Source organism: Lichenostomus cassidix, chromosome 14 (assembly GCF_008360975.1).
Source record: "Lichenostomus cassidix isolate B80296 chromosome 14, HeHo_3.0, whole genome shotgun sequence".
NCBI lineage: Eukaryota > Metazoa > Chordata > Aves > Passeriformes > Meliphagidae > Lichenostomus > Lichenostomus cassidix.
Genome location: NC_139495.1, coordinates 8,873,984 through 8,889,295, shown reverse-complemented (window position 1 = coordinate 8,889,295; position 15,312 = coordinate 8,873,984). Strand labels below are relative to the sequence as shown.

At 42.1% G+C, this 15,312-nt stretch overlaps 2 protein-coding genes across 3 annotated transcripts; both read left to right on the top strand.

Annotated features, from left to right (window-relative positions):
- The first annotated feature begins 3,221 nt into the window (after positions 1-3,221).
- On the top strand, positions 3,222-7,556 carry RSL1D1 (ribosomal L1 domain containing 1). 2 transcript variants are annotated; one of them, XM_085074804.1, is made up of 9 exons: positions 3,222-3,375; positions 3,489-3,628; positions 4,399-4,537; positions 4,621-4,769; positions 4,911-5,012; positions 5,604-5,697; positions 5,782-5,910; positions 6,664-6,867; positions 7,110-7,556. In XM_085074804.1, the coding sequence occupies exons 1-9, from the start codon at positions 3,340-3,342 to the stop codon at positions 7,461-7,463; spliced, it is 1,347 nt and encodes a 448-aa protein (XP_084930930.1). In that variant the 5' UTR covers positions 3,222-3,339; the 3' UTR covers positions 7,464-7,556. The 2 variants fall into 2 exon arrangements, with proteins under 2 accessions (XP_084930930.1, XP_084930929.1); XM_085074803.1 differs by having other exon boundaries at positions 6,661-6,867.
- Positions 7,557-8,614: 1,058 nt separating this feature from the next.
- On the top strand, positions 8,615-12,266 carry LOC146430813 (transmembrane protein 238-like). Its single transcript, XM_085075326.1, has 3 exons — positions 8,615-9,101; positions 11,493-11,506; positions 11,753-12,266. The coding sequence occupies exons 1-3, from the start codon at positions 8,716-8,718 to the stop codon at positions 11,842-11,844; spliced, it is 492 nt and encodes a 163-aa protein (XP_084931452.1). The 5' UTR covers positions 8,615-8,715; the 3' UTR covers positions 11,845-12,266.
- Positions 12,267-15,312: the final 3,046 nt, after the last annotated feature.

Here is a 15,312-nt window from a genome sequence, read left to right as displayed (position 1 = left end):
GGGATATTTGCTGGTCATGATTTTTATGCCCCTCTACAGATTTTTTCCGTGGCATAAAAAGCCCAGTGAAAATTGCTCAATGAAGAACCTCTGTTTTAGACTACTTATGGCACCAGTCCATATATTAAAAATTATGTTAATTATGAGAAATGTGTTTTTATAACTGTTTATTACTGAATATTACCTAAGAAAAAAAGATTGTTTCAATGTTCCAGGTATTTGATTCTGTATTACTCTGGCTTTTCGGGTCTTACCGCAGACTGTTTAAATGATGCTGTTAAAGCAGATGACATGTACTCCAGACAAGACTGTTTTCTTCCTGAATTGGTACTTAAAGGCTCTTACTTATTCTGCTGTTTTTGTATACCCTATAGAGGATTTGGTACAGAAAAATATACCAACAAAACTGGAGTTACTACTGAAGATTTTATATTGTGAACCTGTTTCTTTCCTTGTGTTTATTTTACCGCACTATAAACCTGACAAGATACTACTTTTCCTCTGAAGAAATACTAGAAAGGATTCTAGTCTTAATATAAAATGGAAATTTATGCTAAGAAACCCAAAATCTGTTGTCTGTGTATATATAACTTTTGATAATACATATCCTTTCATTGTCTTTCCTTCCTGAAAAGTATCAGCTTTCAATGTAAATTTTTCTACATCTCCCCTCAGTTCCATACTCCCAAAAAAACCCACATACTTCTGAATAAGAAATTCTGACATTGCCATCAAATAGTCTGGAGGAACACAAGACAGGAACTGGAACCTGAATAATCTTAAACCCCAAAGATCTCTTTACAGCAGAAACAATTGCTACTTGTAAATCCCTTTTCCTGTGTGGAAGTATTAAATTAGGCAAATAAAGAAACATCTTCTTAAATAAGCAATGCAGTAGAATGTCTTGCAATTATTTTAAATCTTAGCATTTAAATAAGTGACACAAATAACTTAAAAATAGATACTTTTACAATCCAAAAAATTAAATTGAGAGCTAGAGCAGTACAGTGTACAGCAATAACACTGATCAAAGTAACAAACCTAATTTCCTTGTAGGACTAAGTGTAAATGTATGACATTGCTAAATTAAAAGTGCACTGTTTTATAGTTTATATTCATTGCATGCTGTATTAAGCTGAGATATTTCGTATGCAGAGATTAACTTAATTTTTCCAAGACAGCTCTGTTAGCTCTGCCAAGTGCCTTTCAAGAGAAAATTATTAGACTAAGTCAGTTAAGCCACATTTAGTAAAATTCAGTCATGTCAGACCTAAAATTGTTCAGAAAAATGTACTTGGATGAGACTGATATGTGAAAAATTTGAAATTGAGTCACTAATAATAGTCCCTTTAGTTTTACCTATCAATGCTATGGTGACCCAGTAAAGTCAAGACTTGCAAGACTAGCCTGGCTCATTTTCAGAGAGATGTTCCAGTCATCGGGCTTTTTCTGTTTTACCATGTCACACTAGTATGCTGATGTTTTATTAAAATATGGCAGCTCTAAAATGAGCAAAGATAGAAGCAAGACTAATACAATTATCAGTGTATGTCTATATAGTTCTTTCCTAAGTCTGGACAAGTCTCGAGGCCATCAACTATTCCACTATTGCTCTAAGAACACTTAACAGCATAAAGAAAATATAAACCACTATGTAAAGCAGCTTGTCAAGACATTAGGATATATTAGTTTCTTTCTCTTTGCCACACTGATGGAGCAACAAATTCTGTTGGAAGACATGTGATGAGAAGGTATAAAACCATAAATAGAAAGGCAAAGAGCAGGAAAAAAATCTAGAGAAGAGTGAATGACTAAGACTCCTAATTTCATGCATATTTAAGCCCTGGTTATGCATAGGTGAGTTATACAGATAGCAGCTTACCTGTGTGATGAATGCAGAAAACCCAAAGCTGCCAGGGCACACACAGCACTATGAGAATGAAACCAAAATAATTCCAGGCTAGATTTTATCTCAGAACAATGCATTTATCCAGCATGGAAATTAACAGAATAAGCACTCTGCAACTAAGCTACTTCCATGTAGTCAGTCAATGCATTTCTAAACTGACCAGGAGATGCAGCAGTTCTGTCTTTATTAGTCATACATGAGGAAGAAATGGTTTGACATGTGGTAATCGGTGGTTGTCCCAACAGCAGTGACCTGGAAACAGCCAAGTTCACGACACAGAGTGTATGAGGAAGATGAGTAGCAGAATACAGTCCCTGGACTCCATGAGACAGACTCTTGTTTATTCAGAGAACCAGTAGGCAGGATCCCATGGCAGGCAGCTCTGAAGGGCAAAGGTGCTCAGGAAAGCTGCCAGTAGGTCTTTAAGGACAACCTCCTCCAATCACACAAACAGTTCCTCCTGATACTCAGGTAAATTAGATCTATCAGGAGACTGGCCTGGCTAAACAGGGAACTTATGATAGCACTCCAGCACAAAAGCACAGTAATACAGCAAGTAAAATCCAAAGAAGGAATCTGAAGACAGTGCTCTATTCATCCTAAACATGATGGTGTGGTGGGTGGCCAACTAGATAGGTAACCACTGTTTGGATAACAGGGCTTGGAGGGCAGAGGTAATGGCTTGTACTCCGCCTGAAGGCCAGTAACGAATGGAGTACTGCTGGGATTTATCCTGGGATATGTTCTATTTACTATCTCTATCAGCGACCTGAAGCACGGTCACATCAAGTTTGCAGGGGGCATCAAACGGGACCAATCATTACCCTCATGTATAGATGGACCTGGACAGGCTGGAAAGATTTGGCAACGCAAACGTCAGTATTCAACAAAGGCAAATGCAAACCTGCATTTGGGAAGGAGCAACCCCTTGTGGCAACACAGGTTGGGAAATGAGTGGCTGGGGAACAGCTGTGCTGGAAAGCGCCTGGGTGACAGCCAGATAAACACGAGCCAAAAGGGGCCAGCAGCAGCCGGGGCTGGACCGGGATTGCACCATCAATAAAACAAGGCGAGGACGTGAGGACACGGTGGATCCAGCTCTAAGCAACCCGGCCAGACCTCCGGCTGCATGGACTGACGGCCACCGGCGCTCTGCTCCCAGCCGGGTTAGCCCAGACCCTGCTGGGGCCAAGCTGCCAGCCAGGACAGGACGGTCCCGCCGCACCCCGCACAAACGCCGCACCACCACCCCGAGCGGCCTGCGGCCGACAGCAAGAGTGGAAGGCAGCGACAGCACTGCGATCCGCGTCACCCACAACCCCTCCGGCCTCCCCCGCCCTCCGCGCTCGCCCCGCCCCGGACGAGCCCGGCGTGCCCCGGAAAGCGGAGCTGGCGCAGGCGCGTAGGCCGCACGTGGCACCGCCGGGACCATGGCGGGCGGGCAGGAGCGCCTGGACCGTGCCCAGGTACGGCGGGGAGCCGGCCGGGAGCTCCTGGAGCGCGCCCGGGGGCTGCGGGGAGCCGGGTGGGCAGGAGCGCGGCTTGACCTGCGGCCGCTGCCGCTGTGGTGCCGTTGCAGGTGAAGAAGGCGGTGGAGGCACTCGTGGCTTTCGCCAGAAGCAAGGCCAAGGGAGACACGCTGCTCCTCAACGACAGCGAGAGCGTCCATCTCGTAGTGACGGTCTGGAAGGTCCCGCAGGCGCCAAAAGTCATCAGAATGTAAGAATTTCATACCCGGTCGCGTGGTTACAGGGGATGCTCGTGTCCTTTGGCTTGGAAAAGAGCGCTTCGCAGATTCTGAGCATAAGGGATTTGACACGGCCCTTTGCTGGCACCTCCCATGCTGTGACCAAGAACTGCCGGCTCAGAGTGCTGCTTTGCCCCCAGTTTTGGTACAACTGGAAGCTGGCCTGTGCCAGATTTTTGCACAGATAATGCTGATTCTGTGGCTTGCCAGTTACAGGGTATGTGCTTTTCAGTCTTTAAGCTCGAGAAAGTAAATCAGCTTCTTTGTCTGGACCCGCCACTAGCAAATCGTTAGTAAGACTTCTTCATTTTTGTGATAACCAAACCAGAATATGAATTAGAAATGTCCTTTTAAACTGTAGCTCTGCTATATTGAGAAAGTTTACATCCATTTATCAGGGCCCCAGTGTTACAAAGCTTTGTCTAATGACTGGGTGCCCCCATGGTATAAAGGGGGGAGCATGGAGGATCCTCTTCCCAGGACCTGTGTGGTACCAGCTGCTGGCAGGACAGAGGATTCCGTGTTGGATCTGAGTAAAGCCATGGTATTCCAAGGTTTCACTTTTATACTTCGTATGCTTATCAAGTATAGATTCCACTGAGGATACTTAGTGGTTAGAGAATCTAAATACAGGCACTTCTGTGTTTTTAAAGGGTACTGATCTCTCAGTGTAGTCCCAGTTCTGGAGAAAACTTCTTTCTCTTATTAGACATTCTTTATGCATCTCATATTCTCATTATAGACCATTGCCTCATGGCATTCGACCAGACACAACTGAGGTTTGCCTGTTCACAAAGGATGAACCAAATTTATCAGCAGAACAGACTGAAAATCTGTACAAGAAACTTCTAATCCGGAATGGGATCAGGAGTATTAGCCAGGTAAGCAGAGGTCTATGCAGTTCTAGGAAGCATTTCAGGCTGTGTTTTCAGCAGTGGGGACTAAACTGGTATTTGCATTGCAGATCATCCCATACAAAACCCTCAAAACAGAGTATAAAATGTTTGAAGCGAAGCGGCGCCTCCTGAACAGATTTGATCTCTTTCTGTCTGATGACCGAATTAGAAGGCTCTTGCCCTCACATCTGGGAAAACACTTCTATGAAAGGAAAAAGTAGGTCTTTAAACTTTGCACATCCATTTTTGTATTATCTTTTTAAAGATCAGATTCTTCCTAATAAAGGGGGAATTGGTTTTTGTTTGGGTTTTCTAATTTTTTTTTTTTTTTTTTTACCCCTCTCCCTTTCTTTTTTAGAGCACCTTTATCTGTAAACCTGAAAGCCAAAAATCTTGCTAAGGAACTAGAAAAACATATCCAAGGGACCACACTTCCTGTTAACAACAAAGGGTGCTGTTAGTAAGTACAAATAGATTAATATGCCCCTTGAAGGATGGCTGTACTTAATATGTAGGAATTTTAAGTGAGTTATTTTTATTCCTTTAATATGTGAATAAGAGATGTTAAGGGTCACCATTCCAAATAGGGGCCATTTTTGAACCTTAACCTGTGTAATTAAATCAGTAGTTCTTCTTAAGAAGTTTTACTGTAAAGTTTTATTTTTTTGTCCCTTTTCCTTTTTACCTAAGGAATTTCTAGGCATCTGTCACTGTCAAAGAGCATGTACAATCTTAGTTTTAATCTAATTTAACAACAATATTTTTCTATTTCCAAAATATTCTAAGATTTTTTTCATGTATTGTGTATCTAAAAGGATCTAAATTGGTAATAATGCTTCATAATATAAGGCAGAAGCTGCATATCCAAATATGAAAAGGTAAATCTATTCCGTTAATCACAAAAGATTTCTGCAATAGCCATTCATCCTTTATAAACGTTAAGATAATTGCAGATAAGTGGGGTTTTTGCATTTCTGGGCATGTCTAAATACAAGTAACTTTAAAGAAGTTTATTTGCCCACATATAAACATTATTCTTCTCTTCTTTCAGTACAACACGTATAGGTCACACTGGGATGAAAGTGGATGAGATACTTGAGAATATCATTGCAGCAGCAAAAGTCATTGATGAGAAGTTACCAAAGGTACTGCTGACTAAATGCATTACAGGCAAATAGGTTCATGCTTCAGCCTTATTTTTATGTAATATACTGGGTTTGTTTTTGCAGAAATGGAAAAATGTAAAAATTCTTCACCTCAAAACACTTAAATCAGTTGCACTTCCAATATTTACTGCAAATATCTCCAACCTAGATGAGCTTGACAAACAGCCATCTCTCAAGAAAAATCAAGAAAAGGTAAAGAAAATTTCTTCAAACTTTGCATAAATAAAATTGATGCAGCTAGTTCTTAGTCTTCCTTTTATGCATTGTAGTGTTGGGTTTCAATGTACTAGCAGTTGCTCCCAGGATTTATGGCTAAAACTGGTTAGACACACCTGCCTCAGTGCTTCAAATACTCAGTAATATTAGTGAAATTAAGGAAACTCCCTTATAGGTTGTAAAGCAAACTGGAAATAAAGTGTTTCTACACCTAAACTGAAGAGAGCTGAGATTCATTTTAGAGCTTTGCATGTACTGTTTATCCATATTTGCCTTCTGACAATACACTCATTAACACACCTGGATTCAGATTATCCATCCATTGTTTGTTGATTAATCAGTGGCATCTAAATAATTCTCAAGCTCATGTGTTTGTATATATGAGGAGTTCATACTTGTTAAGAAAATTATAATTGGCTATCCCTTTTTACTGAGTTCTGCTTATGCTCATTTGTCTGAAGTAAATTTGCACTATGAATATTCAACTTAGAGATTGTAAGCTTGACATTACTATAGTTGTGAGTTATTTATAATACCGTTCTGCATGCAATGCATTTTTTAATATTTCACATATGGTTGATCTGATTGATCAGTCCAGGTTTATTGAAAAAGAGTCTCTAAATTAGTGTTGCTACACCATCTAATTTACAACCATATTAAAACAATTATTATACATTTTTAAATGTTACGGCAATTTATCTGACATGTACTTCTGATTGCTTCTAGAAGGCAAAACCCAAGAAAGTAAAGAAGAAAGCTAAAAAACTGAATTCAAGTCCAGTCACTGTGACGAAAGAAAGTAAAGCTGCTGCTGGTACCCAGAAGCCTGTGATAAAAGAAAAAGTGGAAATAGTCCAAGAACCAGGTGATCGTGATGATGAAGAAATTCCACAACTGGTGCCTATAGAAACAACAAGCTCAGCTGACCTGAAGGTAATTGTTTAATAGTATTGAGAAACTCACATTTCAGTTAAAAAAAAGGATTTGGAACAGTTTAAATTATTAATTGCCCCTTAGGGAACGGTATGTGTTAGCACACTTCAAGTATACTAAGACACAGTTCATTTGGTAAAAAGCATTTGTCATTTGTAATGGTTTTCTCTGATCCTTCTTCCTGAAAAACAGGAATATGTTCCTGACATGGAAGGGTAATTTTTTTTGTTTGTGTTATACAGAAAATGGAACCGAGTCCAGAAAAAGGTGACAGCTTGGGCAAGAAAACCAAAACACCCCTCCGTAAGAGAAAGAAACAATCTCTCGTTGTGGAGACTCCAAAATCAAAACCTGAGGTTACAGAAAAGTGTGCAGACTTGCAGACGCCACCAAAAGAGAAAAAAGCCAAGCAGGTCAGCACGCCAAAGGAAGCAATAAAAGAAAAAGACATGAAAAAGACTCCAAAAAAACCTGAAGCAAAGTCTTTTGCAACGCCCAAATCTGGCAAGTCTGGCAAGTCAGTACAGTCAGCCAGGAAGCCTTCAAAACCACTGAAGCAGGCGGGCAAAAAGGTGCGCGTGCCACAGTCAGTGTGAGCATTGTGTGCTGCAACACATTTTATATCATCATTCTGTAGTGTATTTTCAGTAAATAAATTTGTTGATGAAGTAAAATACCTTCTTAAGAAATCTGATCCCAAGAGCTTTTTTTCACCAGCATCTGAAGTGATTCATTTGTTTTCTCCTAATTTACAAGCTTGTACTAGTAAGCTCACTGTCTTAATGGCCCCATCACCTTTTATCTTTTCCTGGGCCAGTCCAAAACCACTCACATTTTTCTAAGTGTGAGAGGGGGCTATTCCAGGAAGAAAAAAGCTGAGAAATACTTTTATAAGTGACATCTTTTTGAAGCAAGAAGCATGCATGCCACGGGCAGCAATCTACGTGTGATTTTAAAGGTGAAGTAGCTGCTACCATTTTTTCAATTGTTCAATATAAGAAAGACAAGTTGACATCAACTGGTCTTACTGCAAATATTTAAGTTAACAGCCTGATACCAAACCAAGCATTATAATTTTTAGCTGTTTTTACCTGGGGTTATTTGTGAGTTAAAAAGGCACAAGACAATTTTGCTTTAGCCATATATACTTTACAACGTCAAGCAAAACCTGACCTTTGGGCTTTATTTCTGCTACCAGCAGAAACCTGCAGGATGGTCACAGTGCCGTTGTTCTTCCCTCTGAAAAAAGCCGCAGGCTGTGTGAATTCAGTTGTGCCAGCCAAGTGAATTCATCCCGTAACGGCTCCCATGAGCACCACTTCCAAGGAAGCCTCACCTCCCAAGTGCCATCGGTCGCCACCGATCAGCCTTCGAGCCCCATCACGGCCGTCTGGGGCTCGGCAGGGCCGCTGAGGGGTGTGGGACCGCTTTGACCTGTGCGCAGCTGCGGGGGGGCAAAAGGCACGGCCTGGGCTTGCCCTGAGGTGCGGGAGGGGGAAAGGTTGGCCTTGGGCTTGCCCTCAGGTGCGGGAGGCACGTCCTTCACCTGCCCTCAGGTGCGGGAGGGGGAAAGGAGCGGCCGAGCTTGCCCTCAGGTACGGGGGCGTGTCCTGGGTGTGTCCTCGTGTGGGGGGGCGTGGTCTAGGTGTGCCTTCGGGGCTGTGGGGGCGTGGCCTGCTCATCCCCTCAGGAGTTTGGGGCGTGCCCCCAGGCACGGGGGCGTGGCCTGCACCTGCCCTCAGGTGGGAGGGCGTGGCCCGGCCCTGCCCTCAGGTGGGCGCCGCCCTCGCGCCGCTGCCGCCTCCCCTCAGGTGCGCGCGGCCCGAGGCGGCGGTGGCGCCGCTCCCGATGGCGGCCCCGGGCGGGCTGGGCCGCTGCGTGGCCGCCTTCTGGCTGGCGCTGGCCTTCGACGCGCTGGGGCTGGCGGTGCTGCTGGCCGGCGTGTTCGCCGACGTGTTCTTCTCCGACCTGCTCATCTACGCGGGCGGCATCGGCATCTTCCTCAGCCTCGTCTGGTGGGTGTTCTGGTACGCGGGCAACCTGGAGGTGCCGCCCGAGGAGCTGCGCGACGACGTGGGGCTGTCGGCGCCCAAGGGCCGCGGGGACACGCTGCTGCGGCGGCTGGTGAACGGCCTCAGCCTGCGCCTCACGGCCGCGCTCGCCCCCGCCCGCCCCGCGGAGATGGAGCTGCAGCGCGCCCCGAGCCCCCGCGGCCGCCACGGCGAGCCCGGCAGGTGAGAGCCGGGGCGGGACCGCGGGATCCGGGACGGGACAGCGAGGCTGTGAGCTTTAACTCTGGCTAGAGCTTGAGAGAGCTCTCTCGCCCGAGATTCAGGTTAACGCTTGCCATGTTAAACCACCTGTTCGCAGCTGACGCTTCTTAAAGTAGTGGGGGATCTTTCTCAGCTCAGGAGGTAAAAAAAAACCGATTGGGAAAGATTGCACAAATGTGGTTAGGCAGGGAAGACACTTCCTGTAGCCATCTAAGAACGGAAAAGGCAAACAGGAGTGGAGCCTGGTGAGTGTGGAGCTGGAATGGTGGAGCTGGCATGCAGAGAGCAGCACAGGAGCTGTGGGGTTCTGCACTGATCCTCACTGTAACTAAATGCTGCCAGAAACAGCCACCACCCCCTACATGAGCTCTTGGCAGGGGAAGCCCCCTCTTTAGCCCCATAAAATGCTGCTTCCATAGAGAACAAGACAGGTGAAATGCTGACTTGTATTAACTTGGGGGCAGAGCTGTAGGTAGTAGGTTGAAACTCATACATGCAGTCATTAGTTAAACTACTTGTCTTGAACCTCAGTCATCTGGAAAAGATATGGTAATACCCAATGTGTAAAGGAAGTGTCTAGGTCCTATTTCAAAGCATGGTTGAAGATCATCAAGCTTTTCAAAATATCCCTAGTGTGTTCATTTATATGGCATGTTCATTTAGGAAGAAAAGCGTGCTTAATGCCTTGAAAATATGTGTCGGGGAAAAAGTCAAGCTTTGACTTCAGTATGTAAAATCCTTTGTTGAAGGAACTGTAAACACAGTTTTGCACCAAGTGTTTGAACTGTTCAAAGATTCTAAACATCTCGCTGTTCTGATTCACTGTGTACAATATCAGCTTTTCCTGCTGCTCCTTGAAACTAAATTCTTAAGATACTGTTGATTTACAGAAAATTTCCTGTGGAAATCATCTTCTTTCATGAAAGCCACAAAATCTTTCTTGAGAGGAAGTTTTAACAGTAGGGAGATTGAGTATAGATAATTATTGCTTAATAGAAAGCTTGCAGGAGGCAGAAAAGAGCAGCAGCAATACAACTTTCAAAGATTTATTACTGCTATTTAGTTTACTATAAACTACACCTGCAATTAGAAAACAGGCTGTTAAAAATGAGTCATTCTTTTTTCAGACTTTTTTTTTTTTTTTCTGAAATGGGTCTAAAATTGACAGATCCATTTTTGCAGGGAAAGATTTGCATTTATAAATGACTATGCCTAACCTTTTTGTCCAAAGATCGTGGCAATTGCAGGTATTGAGTTCATCAGATAATCTGCTATCTCTGTAGATGGTTCTTCTTGCAGTATGTGTACACAGATGTGTATTCTGTTGTAATGAACTTCTAGTAGTGAAAGTTATCCATTATTTTGAAATATTTCAAGTCTTATTCCTGCTTCTAATTAGATTTATTATGTCTACCTAATTAGCTTTATTATAGCTACCTATAGAGGTAGATGTATCTAGTGCTTTAGTACAAGTTATCCCGAGTAAATAGCAGCTTCTGTTGCTACAGTAAACAAACTTCAGTAATGGCAATTAAAAAGGAACCAAAACAAAGGGAGTGTATAAGAGTTATATTACATATTGTAACATAAACTCTGTGATTTTACTTGCAAGGTGAAATAAAGGATAACAAATGGTTTCACCTTCAAAGATAATTCAGAGCTACCTTTTGAAGTAAGTTCATCTAAAGTACCTTAGACCTTCTCGTAAACAACTGCCTGAATCAGATCATTCCTGGCTGATAGATCAAATCCTCTCCCCATCTGGAGATATTTATGAACTTAACCAAACGGGTTAAACATGTTTGGGCAGATATTGTCTGGATGAGGAGGGGAAAAACACCGCCACACACACACACACACACACACACAAACCAAAAAAACCCCAAAACCCAAAAAACACAAACAAAAAAACCCACAACCAAACCAAACAAAAAACCCCTCACCTCTCACTGTACTGGCCATTTGGAAACCTTCTTGAGCATTAACTTTTTGAAGTTATTAAAGGAACTCTGCATATTGTTCTCATTTCCCATCTTAAAAATTATATAGCAGAGAAAGGTGAGAGTTCTCAAGATACGGAATGCTTCTATTAAAGGAATAACAAGTAGATTAGGATCCTCAAGTCTGAAAAGAGATGCAGAGTATAGTGTTCTAGCAGTCTATACAGTCAGTATGGGAATGGTATGTACTGCATGCCTCCCAGGGCAAAGCAGGAACCAACAAATTGTCACGTGCCATGTAATTGAAGTGTGGGATTATTTGACATGGGACAGTGGGACAGATAAACATTTACTGATTCAAAAATCCAAAGGAAAAAGCAGAAGAAATATAATGCTATTTTGTTTGTCGCAGGATGACCTGGGGCAGTAAGTGGCAGTTGAGTTGATATCCTGAGGAGATATTATTTGTGTGCCATATCCTTATGCCTTTATTGAGACATCAACTTGGCCACTATTGCGGGTGGGTTGGAGACTTGATGGAGCTTTCCTTTGGGTCCCAATTGGCTGTTAAACATTTAGGAAAAGTACTTTTAAGATTGACTTCAAGTAACAGTGTAGAGTTTTGTTCTAAGTCTATTTTGGAGTAACCTTTTCTTAATGTATTATCTTCAGGGTCTGTTGAAGACACGACTATTGAAATTGCTGCCCCAAAAAGTGGGGGAAGTGCAAATTTTGGAAAGACAATTCCCTACTCAAAGCAGTAGGACTCTCTCATTGTGGAATAATCTCTGCAACCATTGTGGACTCTCCATAAAATGGACACGTGGAGCCATATCTCTGCCAAACGCACCCATTTCAGTGTTGGACTGGATATGCTTCGAAATGGTGAAAAAAGCTCCCACACAATCTCTTTAAGAAGTGAGAACTAAAAAAGAATTGATTCGCCGAAAAATCACTGCAGCTTGTCATATAGTTGGTTTTATTGTTTTGTTTTAATTATTATTATTTTTAATAACCTGGAAGGTTTGGATAAAAAGCTCTTGCACAATTAAAAGCTCTTGCACTGTTTTTAACCAAGGCGTGGAAGTTAAACTTACTGTGAATTTTTATAATGCCAGTGCAATACTTTTGTTTGTAAGGGTGCTTTTAAAATGTCTATATTAAACTATTGATGCAAAGCTGCAAATGTAGTAGAAATTGTTTATATGTAAATACGCAATTTACAGTGTCTGTTGTAAAATTTCATTGTTATTCTGAAATAGCCTGGAATTTGAGATTTTATGAGTAGACAAATAACACCAGTGATGCTGGCATTCCAGTACATTCTTTGTAGTTACAAATGATGTGTGCAGAACTCTTGCAAGAGGCATTTTCAGTCCAGTGGTGTTGGAAATTATTTTCCTAATGCTGAAGCATTTGAGGGAGATAACATGACCAAAAGAAACCCTGTTGGTTAACAAGTGCTCCGAGGTTTTATAAAATATTAACAAACAGTACCTGGAAAAATATTTATATTAATGCTAATTATACCTAAAATTCTAGTGTGGAGAAATTCCTCATGAGTTCCTCTGGTTTTGAACTAAGAGTTTGATCCCACCATCAGCAAATACTGGTAGGTCTTAAAATTTCAATGCACAATTGTTCTATGCCCCACCTCATTGAATACAAGAGGTGGAATTAAGGAAAATATTTACTAAGAACACTGTGGCTGTACTTCCTTGTCAACTTTCGAAATGGCTTTCAGTGTTTTCTTGTAAATTACTGGAGTAACTTCTTTTCTATGCATATTCTCATTTTTAAATGTTTTCCAAATGCTCCATCTTTTAACAAATTTACAAGAACACTAAATTTGAAGGTCTGTAATGGGATTTCTCCTTTACTAACTGCAGTTTTTAGGAGGTGTATGCAATTTGTTTCCGCCTTTTAGTGGAACTGCAATGTGAAACCACTGTAGTGTTACAATGGTCTGATTAAAAAAACCAAACAAGCCAAATAACTCCTCCCTTAACACCTGTAGATCAGTTTTCATTTGCAAGAATTTTTTTTTTATTTCATTGTTCTGAACAGAGAAAGCTGCCTTTTCTGTTTCCCTATAGTTTCACTTATAACGTAAATTATGTGATATAGTGTTTAATAAGTGGAGTGATTAGTGGCAGCTGTAAATTAAGCTGAACCTTTTATTTGTAGTTCACATATTTAGTCTGGTGAAAACCAGAATTTTCTGTTCAAGTGTTGCAATAATAATTACTGGAGTGAATTGAACAGGACTTTGCATTCATTGTATAGTACAATGTAATTAATTTTAAATCAAGTATCAGTACTTAGTGATTGTTGCGTAAGATGGAATGCAACTTCACTCAAAATTGTGTGGGATTCCAACTAGTTTACTCGTATTAATAGTATATATGTTTTAAAAATTAAATATAGGAGCTGATCCAACAGTTAGGAGGATGTTAAGCACAGAGAAGCACTAAAGCACCAGAAGGTTACTGGGATGGTATGTCCAAACAATGAGACAGTACTTGCTGTGGAGCAGTGATACCTATTGTAAGTATTGTAACTATTTTCTTTTTGAAAATGTATCCAGCTACACTTTCATGCAATCAATTTGCCTTCTAAATCAGGAAGGCTAATACTAAATAGAAACCGGGAATCATCCGCAGTTAAACATTAACAAATATTTAACACTATTTTAGTTTCATGATATCCTTATCAGCTATGCTCAATGTAGCACAAAGTCCATTCAAAGAACTTTTACATTGTTGACTGGAAAGAAGCTCTTGTAGATGTTTAGGACTGCTTGCTTTTATGTGAACAGAGTTGTACAGATAAAACTAGAATTCTTTTAAACATTCAGGACAGTCCTATGCATTCTGTTTAAAAACTTAGCCAAAATCACAAAGAACCAAACTAGTTCCAGAAGTTCATTTTATCTGGTTAAGCCTTAAAACTAGCTCAAAATGTCACCCTACATTCCACTGAAGGAAAAATGCCAACCCCCTAACTTCTAACTATGTAGATGGATTAAATGCTTGTTAGACATTAAATGTGGACTGCATCTAATGGAAGTTTTCATGTGGTATATAGTGTCTACTTAAATGGGAACCTCCTAATCAGGGAGAGATTAAATTATTAATAACTCCTAAAAAAATCTGTTTGATGTGACATCTGAGAGAGAGAGTTGCTGGGAGGGACATAATTACTACACTAGCAGTTTGTGTAGAGAATAAGCAAAAGTGTATAGCAAGTTGAGAGATCTAAGGTCAAATAATGGCACGTGTTGCTGTAACTAGTTTGTGTGAATTGGTGAAGTGAATGTTATTCAGCCAAAGTAAGCTTTGAGCAGATTGGACGTTACTGAAGAACTACATATGAAATGCAAGTCTGTCAGTACCTACCCAGATTGATCCAACAGTAGTATTTGTGTGTGTATACAATTTATTTTTGAGAGGAAAAGCAGTTACTAGCTCAGAGACATAAAAGTCCATAACATATTTTATTTAATTTTATTAATTTTATTAATTTTACATTTAATTTTATTTAATTTTATTTAATTTTATTAAAGGTACTTTAATATAGACCCAGCCTACACAGAGAGGATGAAAACATCCAGAAATGTCGCTTGAAGTTCCTGTGCCTCTGTTCTAGCAAATCCATTATTGCTTCCCAAGGTCAAACTCCACTTTGTTTAGAGCAGATTCTTGGTCCTCTTTAATCTCAACGAAATTGCTCGGACCATTTAGTTTATCCCTCCGCATTTAGTTTTTAGTTGATAACCCTTCCTGTCCTGGCTGGCCGTGCCCTTGGTGTCACCTGTGCTGTGAGGGGCTGCCCGGGGGGACCTGCCCAAGGGGTCGGGGAGCATTCGCTTGTGAATGAACCCAGGGTGGGATCACTGGGGAAAAATGTGGAATTCTGCTTCCCTGCGACCTGCGGTCGGCTCACGCCCCCGGGACGCTGGGGGTGCTCCCGGGAGTCAGCGTGAATAACCGGAACGGTGACGATGGAGAGCTCCCCGCTCCTCCAGCCCGGCTTCATTCATCCCCGCTGCCGCGGCGGGAAACGCCCTCTCCGTGCCCCTGCCCGGCTCGCTCGGTCCGCCCGCACCACGGCGGGCGGGGGCAGCTCCAGCGCGGCGCTCCCTGGCGCCCGCGCTCCCTCCCGCCGCTCGGCGGTGCCGCTCCGTCGCAGCCCGGCGGTGCCGCTCGGCGGTGCGGCTCGGTGGTGCGGCT